General features: G+C 43.6%; 1 protein-coding gene across 1 annotated transcript in view; it reads right to left on the reverse strand.

Moving 5' to 3' along the window:
- Positions 1 to 720: 720 nt before the first annotated feature.
- The window catches only part of LOXHD1 (lipoxygenase homology PLAT domains 1), a 186826-nt gene continuing 169844 nt past the window's right edge, over positions 721 to 17702 (reverse strand). Inside the window, exons 39-42 of the mRNA XM_054054590.1 lie at positions 7033 to 7203; positions 5765 to 5903; positions 3890 to 4051; positions 721 to 1374 (exon numbers count right to left, since the gene is read on the reverse strand). Coding sequence (XP_053910565.1) covers positions 894 to 1374; positions 3890 to 4051; positions 5765 to 5903; positions 7033 to 7203 — 953 coding nt within the window. The 3' untranslated portion in view covers positions 721 to 893. The remainder of the gene's footprint in view (positions 1375 to 3889; positions 4052 to 5764; positions 5904 to 7032; positions 7204 to 17702) is intronic.

Genomic DNA, 17702 nt, shown 5'->3' on the forward strand with positions numbered 1-17702 from the left:
AACTCAAACCAAAACAGACAACCCTCCCCCCAGCCCACCCAAACCAGAAAACCTTATTAAAAGAAGAAGTGAAAATGAATGACAGCTGCTCTGAAACAGAGTTGTTATTCAGGCCATATAGGGTAAGAGTATTGTCAGACAGCTTTCAATGTAGCGAGCACAGCTTTCTTGCAGTAGAATTGATTATTTGGTAGGTTTTCTGCTCCGGCTACCGTAGCTGTAGCTCTCAGCTCTGGGCAGACTTGGATGAATACAGTCCAGGAGCTGGATCTGGTATGGGGGAAAAAGCCATGGGTGGAAAAACATCGCCCAGATCCACCACCTGAAACCTGGGTGGATAACGAGACCTTCCCAACCCTTCCTGCAGCAAGTCCTGCTGCGCCCACTGCTTTCAACAAGGTGCCTTCTGGAGATGTGCGTGTGTGTGTATGGACATGCAGGGCTTACCGTTGCCAGAAGGGGGGAAAAAACAGGATCTTCAAGCTCAATTTTCTTAAATATATTGGCTCAATTCCTTTATCCCTTTTACTCATCTGAAAGGGGGGATCATCAGTGGAAGAGGCCAGTGGGCTTTCCCAGCTTGGGCAAGGGTGTGTTGAAAGCATAAGACAGAATCTGAGCTGTTAAATGATAGTTTATGAATCTGCTGTTGTGGATTTAAATATCAAAAAAAAGCAAGAAATGCATTTATTTAATTCACAATTTTATATATGCTTTAAAAAACAGTAATATTACTTTTAGAAAATGTTAACCCAGGAAACACGTCTTGCTACTAAAAATCTGTCAGTATAAAAGACGGCATTTTAAGAAGAAAAATGCAATATAAAACAGTAGAAGGAGAAAAAAAATCCATGTGTGGAAAGGAACAAAACCCTCCTGCCATCTTGCCGTCCTCAGTACCTAGGAAAAAGCTCCCTCCAGATTAACCCGTCGCCTCGGTTTTCATCCAGCCACTTCCCGCAGGGAAATATGGTTGTCACGCCAGTCGCTGAGTTGGTGATCTCCACTCGTTCCACCAACCAGCCTGGAGCCAGACCGCTGTTATCATGCTCAATTCGGACTTTTTTTAGCTCCCCCATGTCCAGCGTTTCCAAGTAAAACCTGTTGGTTTTGCCTCGCTCGAAGAGGTTCCTGAACTTCTGCTTCAGCGCCCGCTTCCCCGAGTCCCCGTTCAACCCAAAGATGGTGATGAACACGTTGGCGTCAGTCCCCGCTCCCTTTTCGAAGCCTGTGACCACAATTGTCTCATATTTGACTGGCACCAAGCTCCGGGCTTTGCTGGCAAAGCTCTCGGTGACCTTGGCACACTCAAAGACTTTGTAGTCCCGCCTCTTGTAACGCAGAGGGATTTTCACGTTGCACCTGAAGAAGTATCTACCAAAGGAAAATTAGCAGAATGTTAAGGGTTTAGGTGGCCACATTATTGGGCCACAGTTCAATACTAATTCTTTTTCAGTACTTTTGCATATTCGTGCCAGCACTAGAAAGACAACCACGACCAAACATTGCAACAGGAAAATCCAGCATCTCCCTAGACAGCTACCCTGCACGTCGAGGGTTGGTGTGGGGCACCTGTCACCGCTTTTGCCTCTCCTGCAGCATACCTATTTACAGACCCACTGAGGCAAGATTAGCAACCAGTAGCCCAGAGCTTCTGAGTTTAACTGGTTTGAGAACAGGGTCTCATCCACGCAGCTGTCCTCACAGGGAGCTCAGCGATTATCCTCACTGATGGTACGGCTAAGGTTGGGCTAAGAACTAGGAAAAATGGAATGGCAAAGACAGGAGGAGGAGGAGGTTTACATCCCCCGTTTCTTCATTTAGATCTCCCAGCCCATCCTTAGCAAAAAAAAAAAGCCTCAACTACAGAAATGATAGGCACCAGATGCTGAAAGCTCTTGGCTCTGCAGTGCTGCGTCTGGTGACGTGCAGGGAGCACACAGCACATCCATAAATTACTGCATGCCTGGCAGCTGGCCAGAGGCTGGAGCACTCTGCTTTTAACGAAGTATTTCATTTCCAATGATGCAGATCATTTCCAAACGGGTTGTTCCCCCCTCACTTTGCAAAACTGCAGCAGGTCTTCCTGGAGGGATTGTACCTGGATTGCACTGCGTGTACATAAAATAAGCACTATGAGGAAGGGTTGTTTCAGTTGCAGCAGTGCTGTGCTTCTTAAACCCTTCCAATATTTTTGACATTTTCCACAGTCAGAGAGTAAAGCACTCTTTTCTCTGGGAAGAAGCTTTGTAGATGAGATATTCTGGTGGGAACAAAATTTTAGGCTCAGAGACACAAAAACTGGATGAGGGTGGGGCAGAGTGGTTGCCTGAAGGTGCTTTTTTATTTCCTGGGCTGTGTAATATCTCATGGTCTGGAGTTATGAGGAAGCGTGCCAGTCTTCACCAGGGGCAAGAAGAAAAAAGATGACCTTTCTAGCCCTGGGATTTGCAAGAAAAACCTTCTAAATACAGCCCTTTCACATACTAAGCTCTACTACTAAAAGACAAAAATCCCAGTGTAATTCAAAACTATTGCTGCAGCAATCTCAAATCTCTTTTAGTTTGGTCTTTGACTTGACTGGGTGGGGTTTCTGGGATGTTTTAGATCGGCAATACCTGAAGTGAGAGCTTACTCTCATGGTGAGGTCTGCTCCTGTTGATTGTCTGCACAGAAAACACTGCTGTGAAGTGATGCGTCTGCAGAACTGGAGCCCTGCTTCAGTGCCACAAAGAGCTGGATGCTTTACCGGTATCTCCTGGCTGCCCTCTTTAATTTAAAACAGCTTTTAAAAAACTAGGGCTTTCTGAGAAGATCTTTGGTCCTTTCAAAACATACTGTTTCTGCAGCTTCAGCATGCTCCCAACGAGCTTAGTGCAAGGATTTGATTGCACAGCTGGACTTCAAGGATTCCAGGCTTTTCCCCACTGGGAGAAAAGAACATGTTTTAGTATGTAATTGACTGAGTTTTCATTCAGCAAATATTATTGTAGCTCTTCTGCTGGCTGATTAATTTGCTAGGAGAGACTCTTAGCTTCTAAAAAAAAAAATCACTTCAAGGATTTCTTCTTAAACACTCAATTGTTTCAGTTGGAACAAGCTCCTTGTCGTTAAATTCTTCAGCAGCAATGGAAATATCATAGAGAAGAAGAGGAATCCACAATAACCTTGTGGATATTTTCTCTGAAAGGCAGTTTGTTCTGCAAATGAACAATCTTCTCCTGTTCCCGCGTAGTCCTTGCACTGTCTGCTCTGTGAGTTGTCAATGCCAACCCTTCCGAAGACAGGACTCAGACCAAAACGTGCAGTACCTGATGGGCTCAGAGCTCTTCAGACATGTTCATTTTCTGGCTGTGGCAGATTTCAGTCATATTCTAATCAGAGTAGCTGTCCTGCATGACTGCATCCTTTCCAGTGGGCCTTTTGGACCACATACCAGAAGGATCTCCTATCCAAATCAGTCTGAATAAGAGGTTCAAGTTTTTTCTTTGTTTTTTTTTTTTTTTTTTCTAGGAGTTCGTTTTACAAGACATCCCTAAAGGCCAGTCTGTGCAGTGCATACTACAAACCCCTAAATTTTCAGTCTAATCATTTTCCACAAGCTGAGGCGTTCATTTTTCATAGCCGCAAGATTCACCCAAACCATCTTGTATCTAAACTCACCTGCTCGTGTGAACACCCTCTCTAACACTGCAGAGGCAAGTCAGGTAGGAACATTCTGTACCTAACACACCAAACACTTTTTCCTTATCTTGCATAAAGGGATTAAGATTTGTTAAGATTTTCTGCTGTTGCTTGGGTCTGAAATGCTTCAGGAGGATGCATGCAGAGCTGCTCAGCTTCTCCATGCCCTCCTGGAGCAGCTCCTTGCAGATGAGAAGGCACTTACTTGTTGCAAAGCTCCATCTCCGTTATGATAATCTCTTGGACATGCCAGAAGACATCAGCTTTTGCAGATGACTTCTTCCCATCTTTTGGGCAGTGGCCAACGCAGATGGCTGCAATATCCCCAATGTTCTTTGAAGAAAACTGAAATGTGTCTGTTGCTCCCCTACAGGAAACAAAGAGCAGTTTCAGTTACTATCTTGAAGACTGGCAGTGACTCATCTCATATGGACATTAAGTAATTTGCACGTAGCCACAGAAGATAGTAGATAAGCCTCCATTTAGAGTCATTTGATTTAACCTACAATCATTCAACACAAAGTATAATTTCCACATTTAAATTTAGTATTTTCTCTGATTAAGGGGTGACACTTTAAATTGTTGCCACTAGGACATTCCCAGGATAAACTTGAGCTGTTCCACATACAAAATCAATTTGCCTCATTATAGATAAAGCTAAAGAATGACTAATTTCCCCTCTGGCACTTATTCATTCATCCTTGACAGATACTGTATCTGTTATACATCTACCCATCATAGCTGTTTTAGATTTGCTAGTTCAGCCACTCTTCCTGAAGCTCAGCTTGAAAACAGTTTAGAGAAACAATAGGTCTCTGTCAAACCCTTGGCTGACTCCATGTCATGTCCCCTGTGGATCTGTTAGGTTTAACTTCTTGGACTGGTCCTTATTCCAACCTGCCTCCAAGGATGGACTGTGACCGATGCTTTGCAGAGTGGTGTCTTTAACTCCACTGTATACACCAGCAGCAGAAGCTCAGGAGGAAGCTCCTCCCAAACTTACACGTTTAACATGAAATCTCAACCAGTCATACTGGAGTCCCCGTCAGATGAAATTTCACCTTCCTTTACAGAGACGCAAGAAAAACCTTTCCTCCCTGCGAAGCAACAGAAATCAGCAGTATCTGAGACTTTGAAGAGGGTCCAGTCTCCTAAGGGCATGCTGTGTCCTTAAACAAATCAGATAACCCATCTCACAGCTGGAGCACTTTTGTCCCACATGGCAGAAGGAATCTGCCCCACGTTACACAGATGCGCCTCCAGCTTGTTTTTTCACGAGTCTGATATCCATCTTTCCTCACGCGACAGTGATCTTTCAGCCTTACCACCCAGATTCGTCTGGGAAGTCAAATCTGAGCAGCTCTGACAACATTTAGCCTCCAACTATTTTTACTTTCTCTCTGATTCTCACTGCCAGCGCGATGCTGTAAAAGGAACTAAAAACACCTCCAGCTTCCTTCTGCCTCTCCCAGCTCAAAAATACACAGCTCCCCTGCAGGCTCAATAGAAGCCTGTTTGTATGTACTAACACAAAAAGACACACACACACACACACTCACTCTCTCTCTCACTCATCATCTACATTTTCTCACACCACACGTGTTTTTCTTATGATTTCTAAACCTGCTCGGTGTCTGCCCATCGGAAATTAACCTCACATCTTCCTTTTACTCCAGGTGAGAAGCCACTGGGCTTTTTGGAAGGGGAGGAGTGATAAACATAAGGGACAAGCACAGCTCTGTAGATTATCCTGGAGAAGAGGTGAGCATTTGTGGAAGACTCACAACTGGTGAGGACTTCCTTTCGCTCAACATTCATAGAATCATAGAATAGTTTTTGGTTTGGAAGGGACCTTAAAGATCATCCAGTTCCAACCCCCTGCCATGGACAGGGACATCCCACCGGATCAGGCTGCCCAAGGCCCATCCAACCTGGCCTGGAACACCTCCAGGGATGGGGCAGCCACAACCTCCCTGGGCAACCTGGGCCAGGGCCTCACCACCCTCACGGTGCAGAAATTCCTCCTTACATCTCGTCTAAATCTGCCCCTCTGTGGCTTATAGCCATCCAGTCCCAGTACCTTTCGAATCTTCTTTTCTTGGAGGAGTTTTCCATAAGGAATTCTTTGGAGCGTCCCAACTTTCCTTCTAAGATGATCCAGATGTTTTCCTTTGTTTCTGCATCTTCTCTGTCGCTTGTTACTGTGACAATCTCATAGGCTTTAAATCATAATTAACACACACATTAAACAGAAAAAGTAAGAGCAGATGGCCAGAAAGATCTCTTCATTTGCCTGTCACTTTGCTTAAAAACTCTCTTCCTAATATTTATCACAGCACGTAAGAAAGCATTCACAGACTAAGGATGGAACCACACTGAAATCCATGGGACTTTCGACTTCCACATGCTTTGGGTTTCATCCAGGAATAGAGAACAGGAAAAATGTGAGTACTGCTCCATCAGCTAGCAAGAGAGACGGAGTTGCTCTTGAATAAGCAGTGACCAGATCTACGCTGAACCAAGCACTCCCTTTTTAACAGAGCCCAAATCCTACAGTTTTTGCACCACGGTTCCTTACAGGGACAGTGAGGGTATCCATCTACCCAACAGGATGTGCTCAGATGCTGTGTACTCAACCATGTACATGCAAGTACTCAACCACAAGGCTGATTTTTTTCCTTTTTTGCAGGGGCTGAAGGAAATCACACTGACATTACGTGACCATTAATTCTCCAGGGCTCTCCTGAGGAAGAGCACTGTGATGCAGGAGTGCTCAAGATGCACTTTGCGTATCATCGATGCAGTTAAATAACTCTTGCTCTCCTGCTCGCCTACCTCACCAGACACTAGTGTGATTACCTTGGACTCCGTGGAATTACCCAGAGCAGACAGAGGGCTAAGGGGCGTTAAGCCCAGTCATCATGTTCAGCTGGGATACTTGAGCTGGTAGCCCAGAACATGTTAAGGAGGGAGCCGGAACAATGTTACTTACAAAGCTTTAAGGACTGAAGTTATTTTCCACCTCACAGGCTCGAGCTCATTATTTCTAATGAGACAATAACCATGTGTCCTTACGGCTTACTGCTGGATTGAAATGCTGCAGATAGGCTCCTCTTAGGTTTCAACCCAGAAGGAGATTTTTTTCTTCCTCATAAATCCTGATTTGTTTCTTTCTCAACACAGCATTGCACTTCTGAACTAAAGAATGTCTTAAATAATCCAGCCCTTAAAGCCTACAAATACAAATGCCCATTGCACGGCAATCCTTGGCAGAGCAGCTTGCAGGAGATGTGGTGTTATGGTCTTTGAGGTGCCTCAGCAAATGCCACAAGTCAACTCCAAACTTACTGGTCCGTTCCTTCAGTTCCAGGATGTCGTTATTGGCACAAGCCAACTCCCTTATGAGCTGCCCATCGTCTTCACCTTTAGCCAGCCAGCGATCACACTGGAAGCGAAATGTCTTGTCCATAGCAGAGTCCATCACGTCAATGTATTCCAAGTGCCAACCTGGTGCGATTCCTAGTAGAGAAACAAAATAAAAACTGTTTTATTTTCACAAAGCTTGGGTGAGGGGGTAAGATACCGCTCCTCAGTAGCACCCTGCTAGTGCTAGAAAAGATTGGTAGTTGCCGCAGATAATGTCACCAGTGAACACAATGTGGCTCCGATACCTAAAACAATGTTGACTTGGTGAAAACCATAATCCAATCCCCCTTCTACAGTCAGACCATGATTTTAAGGGAGTAGCTGCCTTTTGATCAGAAATAAAGATGTTGGAACATGGTCCTGGATAAGATGATTTTAGGCTTCCTGGGAAAGGCAACATCACTTGTCCTTGCCCAACACTTTGCATGAGATTCGGCTTCTGCAGCAGCAGTGAGCAGGACCAATGAGCCTCCTCTCAATATATAACACAGGACCAACCCAGGGAGGAGCACTACTGTAGTTTATGAACAACAAACCCTTGCAAAGCCCCAAAGGAACCTGATCCCTGCAGAACTCCTTGCCAGAGCCAGAAGCATGAAATCTTCTGGAAATCAGAGGGTGTGGGGGCAAAAGTTGGTGGAGCAGCTTCTGTCACAGAAGCTGTAGGTGATTTTTCCTTCTGTTTTTAAGTGGAACAGAAAGCTTAAAGCTAAAAGAAAGACATGATTTCATGTTCCACCTACCCCCAGCCCTCCATCCCATGTCTGTAGCTGTTAAAAAAGACATGGCAGTGTGTGCATGGTTTGTGGTGGTCCTTCCACATTTTGACAGTGTTAGTTGACAACAAGTTATAGGTTTTAGTGTCTTTCCCCATGGCCCGTATTACCCCCGAAGTCTTCATATTCGGATTTGAAGCTGAGAAGGTAATTTATAACTTGTTCCTTTGACCCTGCCAGCTAGCACACGCAGGAAATTACCCATGCTCTCCTGACTTTGCCAAGCAACCAGGGTGAATTCAGTAGTGCTTGTGACTGACCACGAGCATGGCACAGACTAAAATGATGGATGCTACACCAAATCAGCAAATCTTTTCTTTGGGGCCTTTTGAGGAGTCATAGCTCTCTTTCACTTGGGTTTTTTTTCAGCTTTCGGGGTTTTTTTGGCTTTTTTTGTTTTTTTTTTGGTTTTTCTCCCACTGGAAAAGCAACTTGAAAATGATGAAAAGGCCATTTGGGAACAATTTACTGATTTTTATTTTTTTTTAATAGGAGAAGTCCTTGTTGAGCCTGGGGAGATAGAGGTTCTGACATTTCTACTTACAAGTCCTGTTATTAGTCAGACAAAGAAGGGTTATGTTCATGATGAGACATCATTGCTGACTTATTATTTACATCTCAGAGACATTAAACAGCTCTTGTTCTCCCAAGAACAAACTGCCATGTGCCTACTTCCTTCGTCTGCAAATATTAATCTTCCTTAGCTCTGAAAAGAAAATGATGGCAGCTTTTTGAGCTATGTCAACAATCAGCCCGCTCCTGTGGACTGCCAACCATCCACACCACCATTCCTATTTTGTACTTCGGCTTCCTGAACCTTCTTCAAGCTAGGAAATTATCTGCTACAAAGCATGGAACTCAACCAAAGATGTCACTTGCCCCTTAAATTTCAGGGACACAGAAGCACAGAATCATTGTGGCTGGAAGGGACCTCTGGAGAACATCTTGTCCAACCCCCTGCTTAGAGCAAGCTCAGACAAAGCAAGTTGCTCAGGACTGTGTCCAGTCAGGATTTGAGTATCTTCAAGGATGGAGACTCCACAACCTCTCTGGGCAAGCTGTGCCAGTGTTTGACTGCACATGCAGAGAAAAAAAAGCTTTTTCTCTATGTTTAAATGGAATTTGCTGTAATTGAAGTTGCACCCATTGCCTCCTGTCCTGTCACCAGGCACTGGTGAGAAGAGTTTGCCTCCATCTTCTTTACTCCCTTCATAAGACACTTGTACACATCAGTAAGAATTCCCCTGAGCCTTGCCTTCTCCAAGTTGAACAGCCCTTGCTCTCTCAGTCTGTCCTCATACAAAGGATGCTCCAATTCCTTAATCACGTCTGTGGTCTTTGACTCTCTCCACTATCACAGAATCACAGAATCACAAGGTTGGAAAGGACCCATTGGATCATCGAGTCCAACCATTCCTAACACTCCCTAAACCATGTCCCTCAGCACTTCATCCACCCGTTCCTTAAACACCTCCAGGGAAGGCGGCTCGACCACTATGACCTTGTCTCTCTCAAACTGGGAGGACAGTGCCATATGTCAATGACAAGATCTGTGCAAACACGCAGCACCAAGTCAGAGGAGATGGGAGCACCACCCAAATGTGCAAGAACTCCTCCAGGCTCCAGCAGCACAACAGAGGTACAAAGCGGAGTTTTCAGGGTGCGATGGCATGTAATAACCTGAGAGATCCTCACCAGTTTATTGCCTCCTGGGCAGATCTATTTGAATTCCCCAGTGCTCCCAGTGCTCTCTACCTGGAGCAACTTGCTCTTTGGGGCTGTTTAGAAATGTATTCTAAGCATGTTGGCAGTGTCAGCTGTTAATCTTTTTGGCAGGCTCATTTCCATTTAAGTTCAAGGAACACCTCTGCAGCATATTCAGAAGGCGTTTCTGCTTCCATCAAAACTTTAGTTAAAACAGTACAGGATGAAAGAAAGAAAACATCCCATCCTTCTCCAGTGAGAGAGATCAATGACTGCAGACTGGGATAGAATAAATTGGTGATCTTAGTCGTGTTGCCAGCAGTGAACGGCATGACTGGGACAGGATCAGTGCTAAGCAGCAGTCTCAGAAAAGAGACTGAATGAGATGCACAAACCCTCCCCCTTCTTCTCCAGGCTGATCCCAGCAGCCACTCACCAGGAGAGCTGCAACAAAAACCTGTTCTTTTATCACAGGGGGAGGTGGGCCGGAGCTGACTTTCCAGCATATGTTGGAGTGGAGGGCAAAGCAAGTACAAAGTACAGCTTTTCCTAGTGTTCCCTGCAAAAGATGCATTTATCTCTGGGCTATTTAAAGAGCAAGCTCTGGGCTCTGTCAGGAGGTTGACACTGAAAAGCAAATACCAACAGGGTGTCCCTTTCAGCACAAGGGTATCTTAAATCAAGGAGCTGGTTGGTCACTTCAGAAAAAATTGCAGCTATCGCAAAGCATCCTCCTCTCTGCTCTGAAGAAAAGAATATTTCTCTTCCCTCTCCACAGAACAGGTCTTTCTTTTTTCCTTTCTTTCTTCCAGATAGTTAGCAACTTAAATGAGATTAGGAGACCTGAAGGCTGCAGAAGAATCCTATATTGTGTTTCATTTCTCAAAAAAAATAATTCACCCCAGGTGAATGGTGTATTGACTATGTCCAGAGCAGCACATTCTCCCACCCTGTCCATGTTCCCTGGTGCCAGGAGTGGTGTCACATCAAGGCTTTCACTGCCACAGCATTAAACCCCATTGAAAAGCTGATATGGAAATTGAAGGATGGTTCGGGGCTGAAGAAACTATTCTGATTTACTAGCCAAGGCATTGTTTTTCTCTTCTTTCAGATGGGGAAAAGACATCTATAATTTCTTTTTGCATTGATCTTGGAAAAAAATGCAAAGTCCAGTGAAGCACAGAGTCTAAACATAAGACTTTCCTTCCACTGAGCTGGTTCTGTGCGCTGGGAAGCACGTGAGGGAAAGGAGAAGAAACTGCTTGCAGCTTTTCAGGTCCTGAAATTCTGGTTTCAGGATATTACCCTTTTTACACCATCTGTTCCTACGCAGTTTTTTGCAGAGTATCCAGCCCAGAGACATTACAACGCTTAAGAAACAACAGGAAAGGAAACTACATCCTTTACAGATACAACTCTCAGGGGCATCATATCCTTAGCACAAGCTGGTTTATGGAAGGAATGAGGAGCCAGAAAAGTGGTGTGGACATAGAGGGTGGAAATACTTTCCTAGGTCCTGTCCACTGTGAACACAACCTGGCCACGCAGGAGAAACTGGAGGATCTCTGCAGCAATGGCTCATCAGCCTTTTCCCTCCACACTGCTTGAGGGTGGATTCTGATTCATCGTGAAAGCCAGACTTGCTCCATCACTCAACTTCTAGTGCTTGCAGAAGGTCCAGAGCATATCTGTCTGTATTCTTTTGGCACCTCGACCAACAGTACCAGGAGAACAAGTGGTCAGGAACAAATCAACTGCATAAATGCCCTGGAGAGCATTGTGGGCTTTTCTGCAGTGACCCCATTAAAAAGCAGGACCACCACAGGTCTCCATTACTGCTTGGGGGTAGAAAGGAAGAAATAGTATTTCTCTGCACAGCCTCTACTTGATTATGCAGGTCTCGGTCTTGAAAATAGTTTGGCCACCACTGTGCCTTTGTGGAAGATCCTCTGTCACCGTAACAAGTGTTCAATGTTTGTAACAAAAGGTACTTCACTCCAGGCCTGCTTTGCCACCATCAAAATCCCCAGCAGCAAGATGCCCTAATAAAACTGGTGGCTGTGCCATGAAGGCTCCGTTATAGTCCGCAGCTGGAAGTGACATTTTCAATAGCATGCAAAACATTTCAAATGTAATTAGAGGAGGAGAAGAGCTTTGGGGAAAACAAAATCACTTTGCTTGCTTGACTCTGGCAGTTGTATAATTTAGTGTCATGTAGGGAAATGTATTCTTTTCCCCAAGTGTCTTTATCCAAAAGAGCAGTTATTTGTCCCATTTATCCTCCTTTTGAAGACGGTCCAAACTGACAACTGGGTGATGCTGGGCAAAGTCCCTCTGTGTACACCTGCAAGGTCTTTGCAAGACCATCTTGCCTTTTTCCCAGGTGCTTTCCTGATATTGGACAGACAGATTAGATTGTAAACTCCTTGTCATGCGTTTCTGCAGTGATTAGTGCAATCGACTCTGACTTTAGAAGTAGCAGATGTAACACAGATAATGACATTACCGCTCCAGTTACCTAAAACCCCAACTCACAGGCCCAGAAGTTCCTTTTGCCCCTCTTGGGAACAGCCACCACTTGTCCCAGTCTATATTCACCCCTAAAACATTAAGCTGTTCTGACATGCAGAAATATAGGAGAAAAGGAGCAAGAATGAACCAATGCTAGTGGTTCACCAGGCACCAAGCGCTTGACCTTACTTTAATGGATGTTAACTAATCCTTGCAATTTGCGAGCTGGTGGAATAAAATCTGTGCTGGCAGAATCACATCCAAACTCTGCTATGTACATGTCCCTGGAAGTAAAACTGACCACTTTTTGCGGCCGTATTAATTGACTTTGCTCTCTTTTCTTTTGCCTACCTGAAGCAGATCCTCTTTAGGTTTAGTTCTGAAAGCAGTTGGTGCCTAATCATGAATAATAGTTGTAATTAGTGGTGCTTATGTTCCTATAGGAAGGAAAGGAAAGCTTTGCTTGTGACACTGTCTGCTCAGGGCCAGTCGTTCACAACCATCAACCAGTTCTGCTCAGCCGCCGAACCGCATTTTTTTTTAAATGTTCACATTTTCTGAAACATAAAGTAATGACCATTGCAAAGACAGCTCATCAGTATTGTGTCCTCTGACATTATTTATCCCCTCCCTGGTTAGATGACCATCCATCCATAAACCCCACTACTTGAGACACCACCCAGAAAGCGATGGGAGTTTTGATAGCAGTGTCGGATCGCTAGAAACGCAGCATTCATCGTGAGATGTTAAAATCACAGCATCTAGCTTTGCATCAGTACATCTCAAAACACTTTAAGAAGGTGAATAATTTTTATTCCTAATTTACATAATTGAAAATGAGGTACAAGGATGTCATTTACGCAAGGTCATTCAGTAAGCCAGTGGCAGAATAAAAATAGATCCATTTTGTATATCTCTCCTTTAGGATCGTGTTAGTTCACACTACGACATTTCTCATCAGAGCAGACAGGCAATGCAAAACCCCTCACAACCTTTGACAAAGCAAAAGCTTAACATTTGGTACAGTTTTAGAAAACAGGTCCCCTGCCCCTCCACCTCGGTTGTCTACGCAACTTGTTCAGTCCGTGATTTGATTCGGGTCAAAACCACCCATAAATCACTCTCAGATAACCCTTTCCCTCACTCCCCATATAACAGATAAACTACTCCTGTGCAAAAATCTTAACAGATCAGAACAAAGATGTAACAGTTTCTCACGTGGTATTCTTGCAATTGAAGCATATTTTGTATTTTATTCAGGCATACTTGATGCAAAAACATTTAACAAAGGTGCAGGATAATTTGTTCCCAAGAGGAACATGGAGGCTTGTGGAAAAGAGAAGTGTTTACAGAATTCATAATCCTATCGCTCTATATGGTCTTTCGGGCTCTTCCCACTTTGTAGTGAAGGGTTCTGCAGTTACAGGAGATTGGGAAGAAATGAATGACTGTGCAAGGTCAACACCGAAGTCTTTGCCTTCTCTCCAGGTGTTCCGTTTTATTTGTGTATGTCTTTTTTCCCCCCAATGTTATGTCAACTCAGAACTATAAGATCTTTGCAGTGTCTTCTGCTTGCACTGTAATTCCTGTAGCACATGTCTGAGATAGGAATGTTGAGCGAAAGGACAAAAACTGCCATTGAAGAGAGAGGAAGGTACGTGGCAGGTGAGGAGGACTCTGCATGTTGGTGCTTGGGTTTCCTGAGGGGCTGAAGCCAGGTTTGGGCAATCTGAATGACTAAGCAGCCACACCATGGTTGCTGGCACGCTACACAGGTGTGCACTTTGCATGCCCGCTAGTGCCGTGTGTAAGGGGTTGACTTGAGTCCACCCAGAAAGACGAAGGAGTTGATATTGTCTTACTCTGTACTGAGCTACCTAAAATACATGGGTGATAAATGGACTCTCCTCTCCTTGAAGAGTTTTTACAAATCTATTTCTCTTCCTCTCACTTTCTTATTCAAAGTAGAAACTATTCAACAAAGAAAAGAAACTATTCAACAAAATGAAACTATTCAACATAAGAAATTCAACAAATTTCTTATTCAAAGTAGAAACTATTCAACAAACCCATGGATCAACAAAGCTTATGAGGCAACAGTTGAGCACTGAGAAGAAGGCTTAGAAAAGCCCTTCTCAACACTGATAACTGAGCAAATCCTTACAAAGGGGTAAGACCTCAGGTCTTTAGGTTTCTTTTAATGATTTATGGCCTACAAGTGCCCAAAAGGCTTGGAATCATGTCTTTGCATTGCAGAAACATGCCTCTGGAAAAGCCATGTGCTACGAGTTCAAAGCCTGGACAATTTAAGATCTGATCCAAGATAATGTTCCGCTCTCCTTCAGAGAAAGAAAAGGAAAAACAAGGGTGTTTTATTTCTTTTTGACTTGCATCCAGATCACAAAAGTTCAATAGGATACTTTCTCCATTGGAAGAGCCATACAAAATGAGTCATTGGGGCAGTTCGGCTATTTAAAACTCTAGACAATGTCATAGCAGTTGGTGGAAGTGAGAGAAGAGCCCTGTTGAGGCAAAGAAGTTTTTGGGCTGCATAACCTTGTTATTTACTTCTGTCTTTGCTCCTATAATAACACAGAGAAGTCTGGTTTATCCATAATTAGACTCTTCCTGGCTCCCCTTGGCTGATGGCAACTGAGATAATAAAGAATCTGAAATTAATGACTTTAGAAAGACTGCTTATCATCTGGGTCCAAATCTACTCAGGCAGATGAGGGAGCTAAATCCAGATTTCCTGTATCTTCTCTTGCAAGGAGAAAAAAGGGGCTGGGGGAAGGAAAAAAAGCACTTTTTCTAGGTAAATAATTCCATTACTGAGATACTGAGAAACTTTAGGCCATTCTTCCAGAATGGTGATTTATTCCTTAAACCAGAGAAAAAATTGAGGCCTATATTTAGAAAGCTAGCATTTCTACAGACCTACAGATACTGATCTTGCATAAATGTAGAAGTAAATGAACTGAGATATGAGAAAATACATAGTGCCTATCTGAGATCGGGAGATAGGGAGTCTGGAAATGATTAAATTTGCTCAGGGAGTCTAAATATATTAGGTCGAACATCAGTATCTCAAAGTAAACAGTGACAAGATAAAAAGACATAGAGCAAAACTTAAAAACTAAATTTCATTACTGCAATTCATTGTTACTAGACTCTCACTGGTGAGCTCTAAACACCTAAAAAAAACCCAGGAGCAAGTTCCTTGAAATTGCAGTCGCAAAGTCTCTAAACTGCCTGTTTGCAAATGAGTGCTGACTTTCTCCCTAATCAGTTTTACTGAAGTCAAAGGAATTAGATGGGGGTTTCATTCCCTCTTTATATCCATTACAGAGACGCCACTCATCAGTTTTTGTACGGAAAACAGCGTTTAAAAGCATTAAAGTGGGACTATAAAACTGACATGCTGTTGCAGAGGAGGCAAACACACTATTCGCAGCTTAGAAACCTGACAGCCTTTGCCACTGCAATTATTGTCTCTTCAGCTCTGAACACCCCACTGCAGTCAAATTTCAGTGAAAGGATAAACACAAGTGGGAGGTGAAGTAGGAGCAAAGCCATTGTGGCCAAACTTTACTGATGGGGACAGATGCTGGACTGGGCTTCGTGGAAAACTAGCCACCTTGGGCAAGCAATTTAAATGCATTTTATTTCAAAACAGGGGCAGGCTGGATGACTTCTGGCTGGGACCAGGTGATGCTGGAAAGAAAACGAAGCCTTGTGATGGTTAGTAATTTTCTTAATTAGCCAATAGGTGTTAAAGGTACCTAATAGGAATGAAAATGACTCACCTAATATGAGTCTTCTCCTAAGTAACAAGTGACAGTATGAGAGGAAACAGCCTCCCGTCATGCCAGGAGAGGTTCAGATTGGATATCAGGAAGAATTTCTTCACTCAAAGGGTTCTCAGGTGTTTGAAGTACCTGCCCAGGGAGGTAGTTGAGTCACCATCCCCGGAGGGATTTAAAAGGCGGTAGACAAGGTGCTCAGAGATATGGTTTAGTAGTGGACAGGTACTGTTGGACTCAATGATCTCAAAGATATTTCCTAACCAAACAATTTTACAGTTCTATGAAAACACAATGATGCTGTCATTGTGTCTGATCATTGAGAATATCAGAAGAACGTCAACCATGTTCCAAGTATTCATTATGTGAGGAGCAATGGGGAAAGCCAGTGTGAGGTTGAGTCTTCCACACATCATTGGCAGGAAATAGTTTAGTCCAAAAAATAAAAAGAACTACGGAAAGAATGATCAGCATCTGATGCCTCGAAGTAATAGTAAATGCAAGCACATTTTTATTTAATACCCGAAGTCCCCCAAGCATCTGACAAAAGCCATACACAACCCTCAATCTCTGACCCCATTACTCCTTTCCAAAAAATAGAGCCAGGAATTTGTCACCAGTGGCACAGCCAAATTATATAAATTATATAGAGAGAGCAGGCATAATATATGCAAAGGATAGCTACAGCCTGGGATCCCAGCAGTAATAAATACTTTACCCACCCAACTAACTGTCATGCTGCATTGTGTGAAGTTTTAGATAGGATATGTCTTCCACATGACTAATGCAAGAACAATGAAGACAACATATGTTATGATTTAGACTACAGTTGTCCTGCTTTCTGGGCGGAAAAACAAGTACATTTTTTTCTGAATAAAACCTGAGCATGTTGTTTGTCCAAGGCTTAACTCTGCAGTCATCTAGATCTGGTAAAAGCCCTGTGAACTATTATTTGTAAATGGAAAGCAGTGATGTGAGGGAAATAAGGAAAGAGAATAAGAGGTTGCAATGTGTATTTATATTCATAAATATGAAGTATTTTTTCAGGTTCTGGGCACATGTTTTACTATTTCAGCTCACTTGTGGTTGCCATCTGGGTACATCCTCTTAGCCCACAGCAATTTTAAAATAATTGAGCCTATTTACTCCTCAGCCTAAGGCTAAACATTGTTACTTCTCTTTGCCACTAACCAAAAGCATGCAGATAGCAATTACCATCGCTCAGCTGCAATACGGTAACTCCCCAGACTGTATCGACGACATTATCAGTGGCGCGAAGAAGGTGAACTATGACCCCTTCTGCAAGAAGGAGAAGGCAGCAAAACCACCCAGATTAACAGGATTCACTTGTCATGCAGCAGAGCACACTCATGGGACTCATTGCCGTGGGATGCCGCGGGTGCTAAATGTTTCCTGGAGAGTCTGGACAAGCACTTAAAGGTGAAAATTCACTGAAAATTACTTAATGTACAAAAATGGTATTGAGTTTAGGAGACACCCTGAGCTGCACATAGTAAGACACAGAGGGTGAGGGAAAGATTACACTTTCTCCCTCAGCTCCTCCTCTTCCTCAAGTATCCCACGCTGCTGCTGTTGGAAACAGCTCTGGGCTTGACAGACCCTCACTCTGACCCAGTTCTCACCATCCAACACCCTAGCACGTTCATGTGCCCGAGCCCTAAGGATCAGCTCTGATCTGGTGGGTGCATTTCATTCTGTTAACACAATCAACCACCAGGGAATCATAATGTCTCCTGAGGAAAATATCCTGCTTATAGAAACTTTGGAGTGCAATACA

This window comes from Cuculus canorus, chromosome Z (genome assembly GCF_017976375.1).
Source record: "Cuculus canorus isolate bCucCan1 chromosome Z, bCucCan1.pri, whole genome shotgun sequence".
In the NCBI taxonomy this organism is placed as follows: Eukaryota; Metazoa; Chordata; class Aves; order Cuculiformes; family Cuculidae; genus Cuculus; species Cuculus canorus.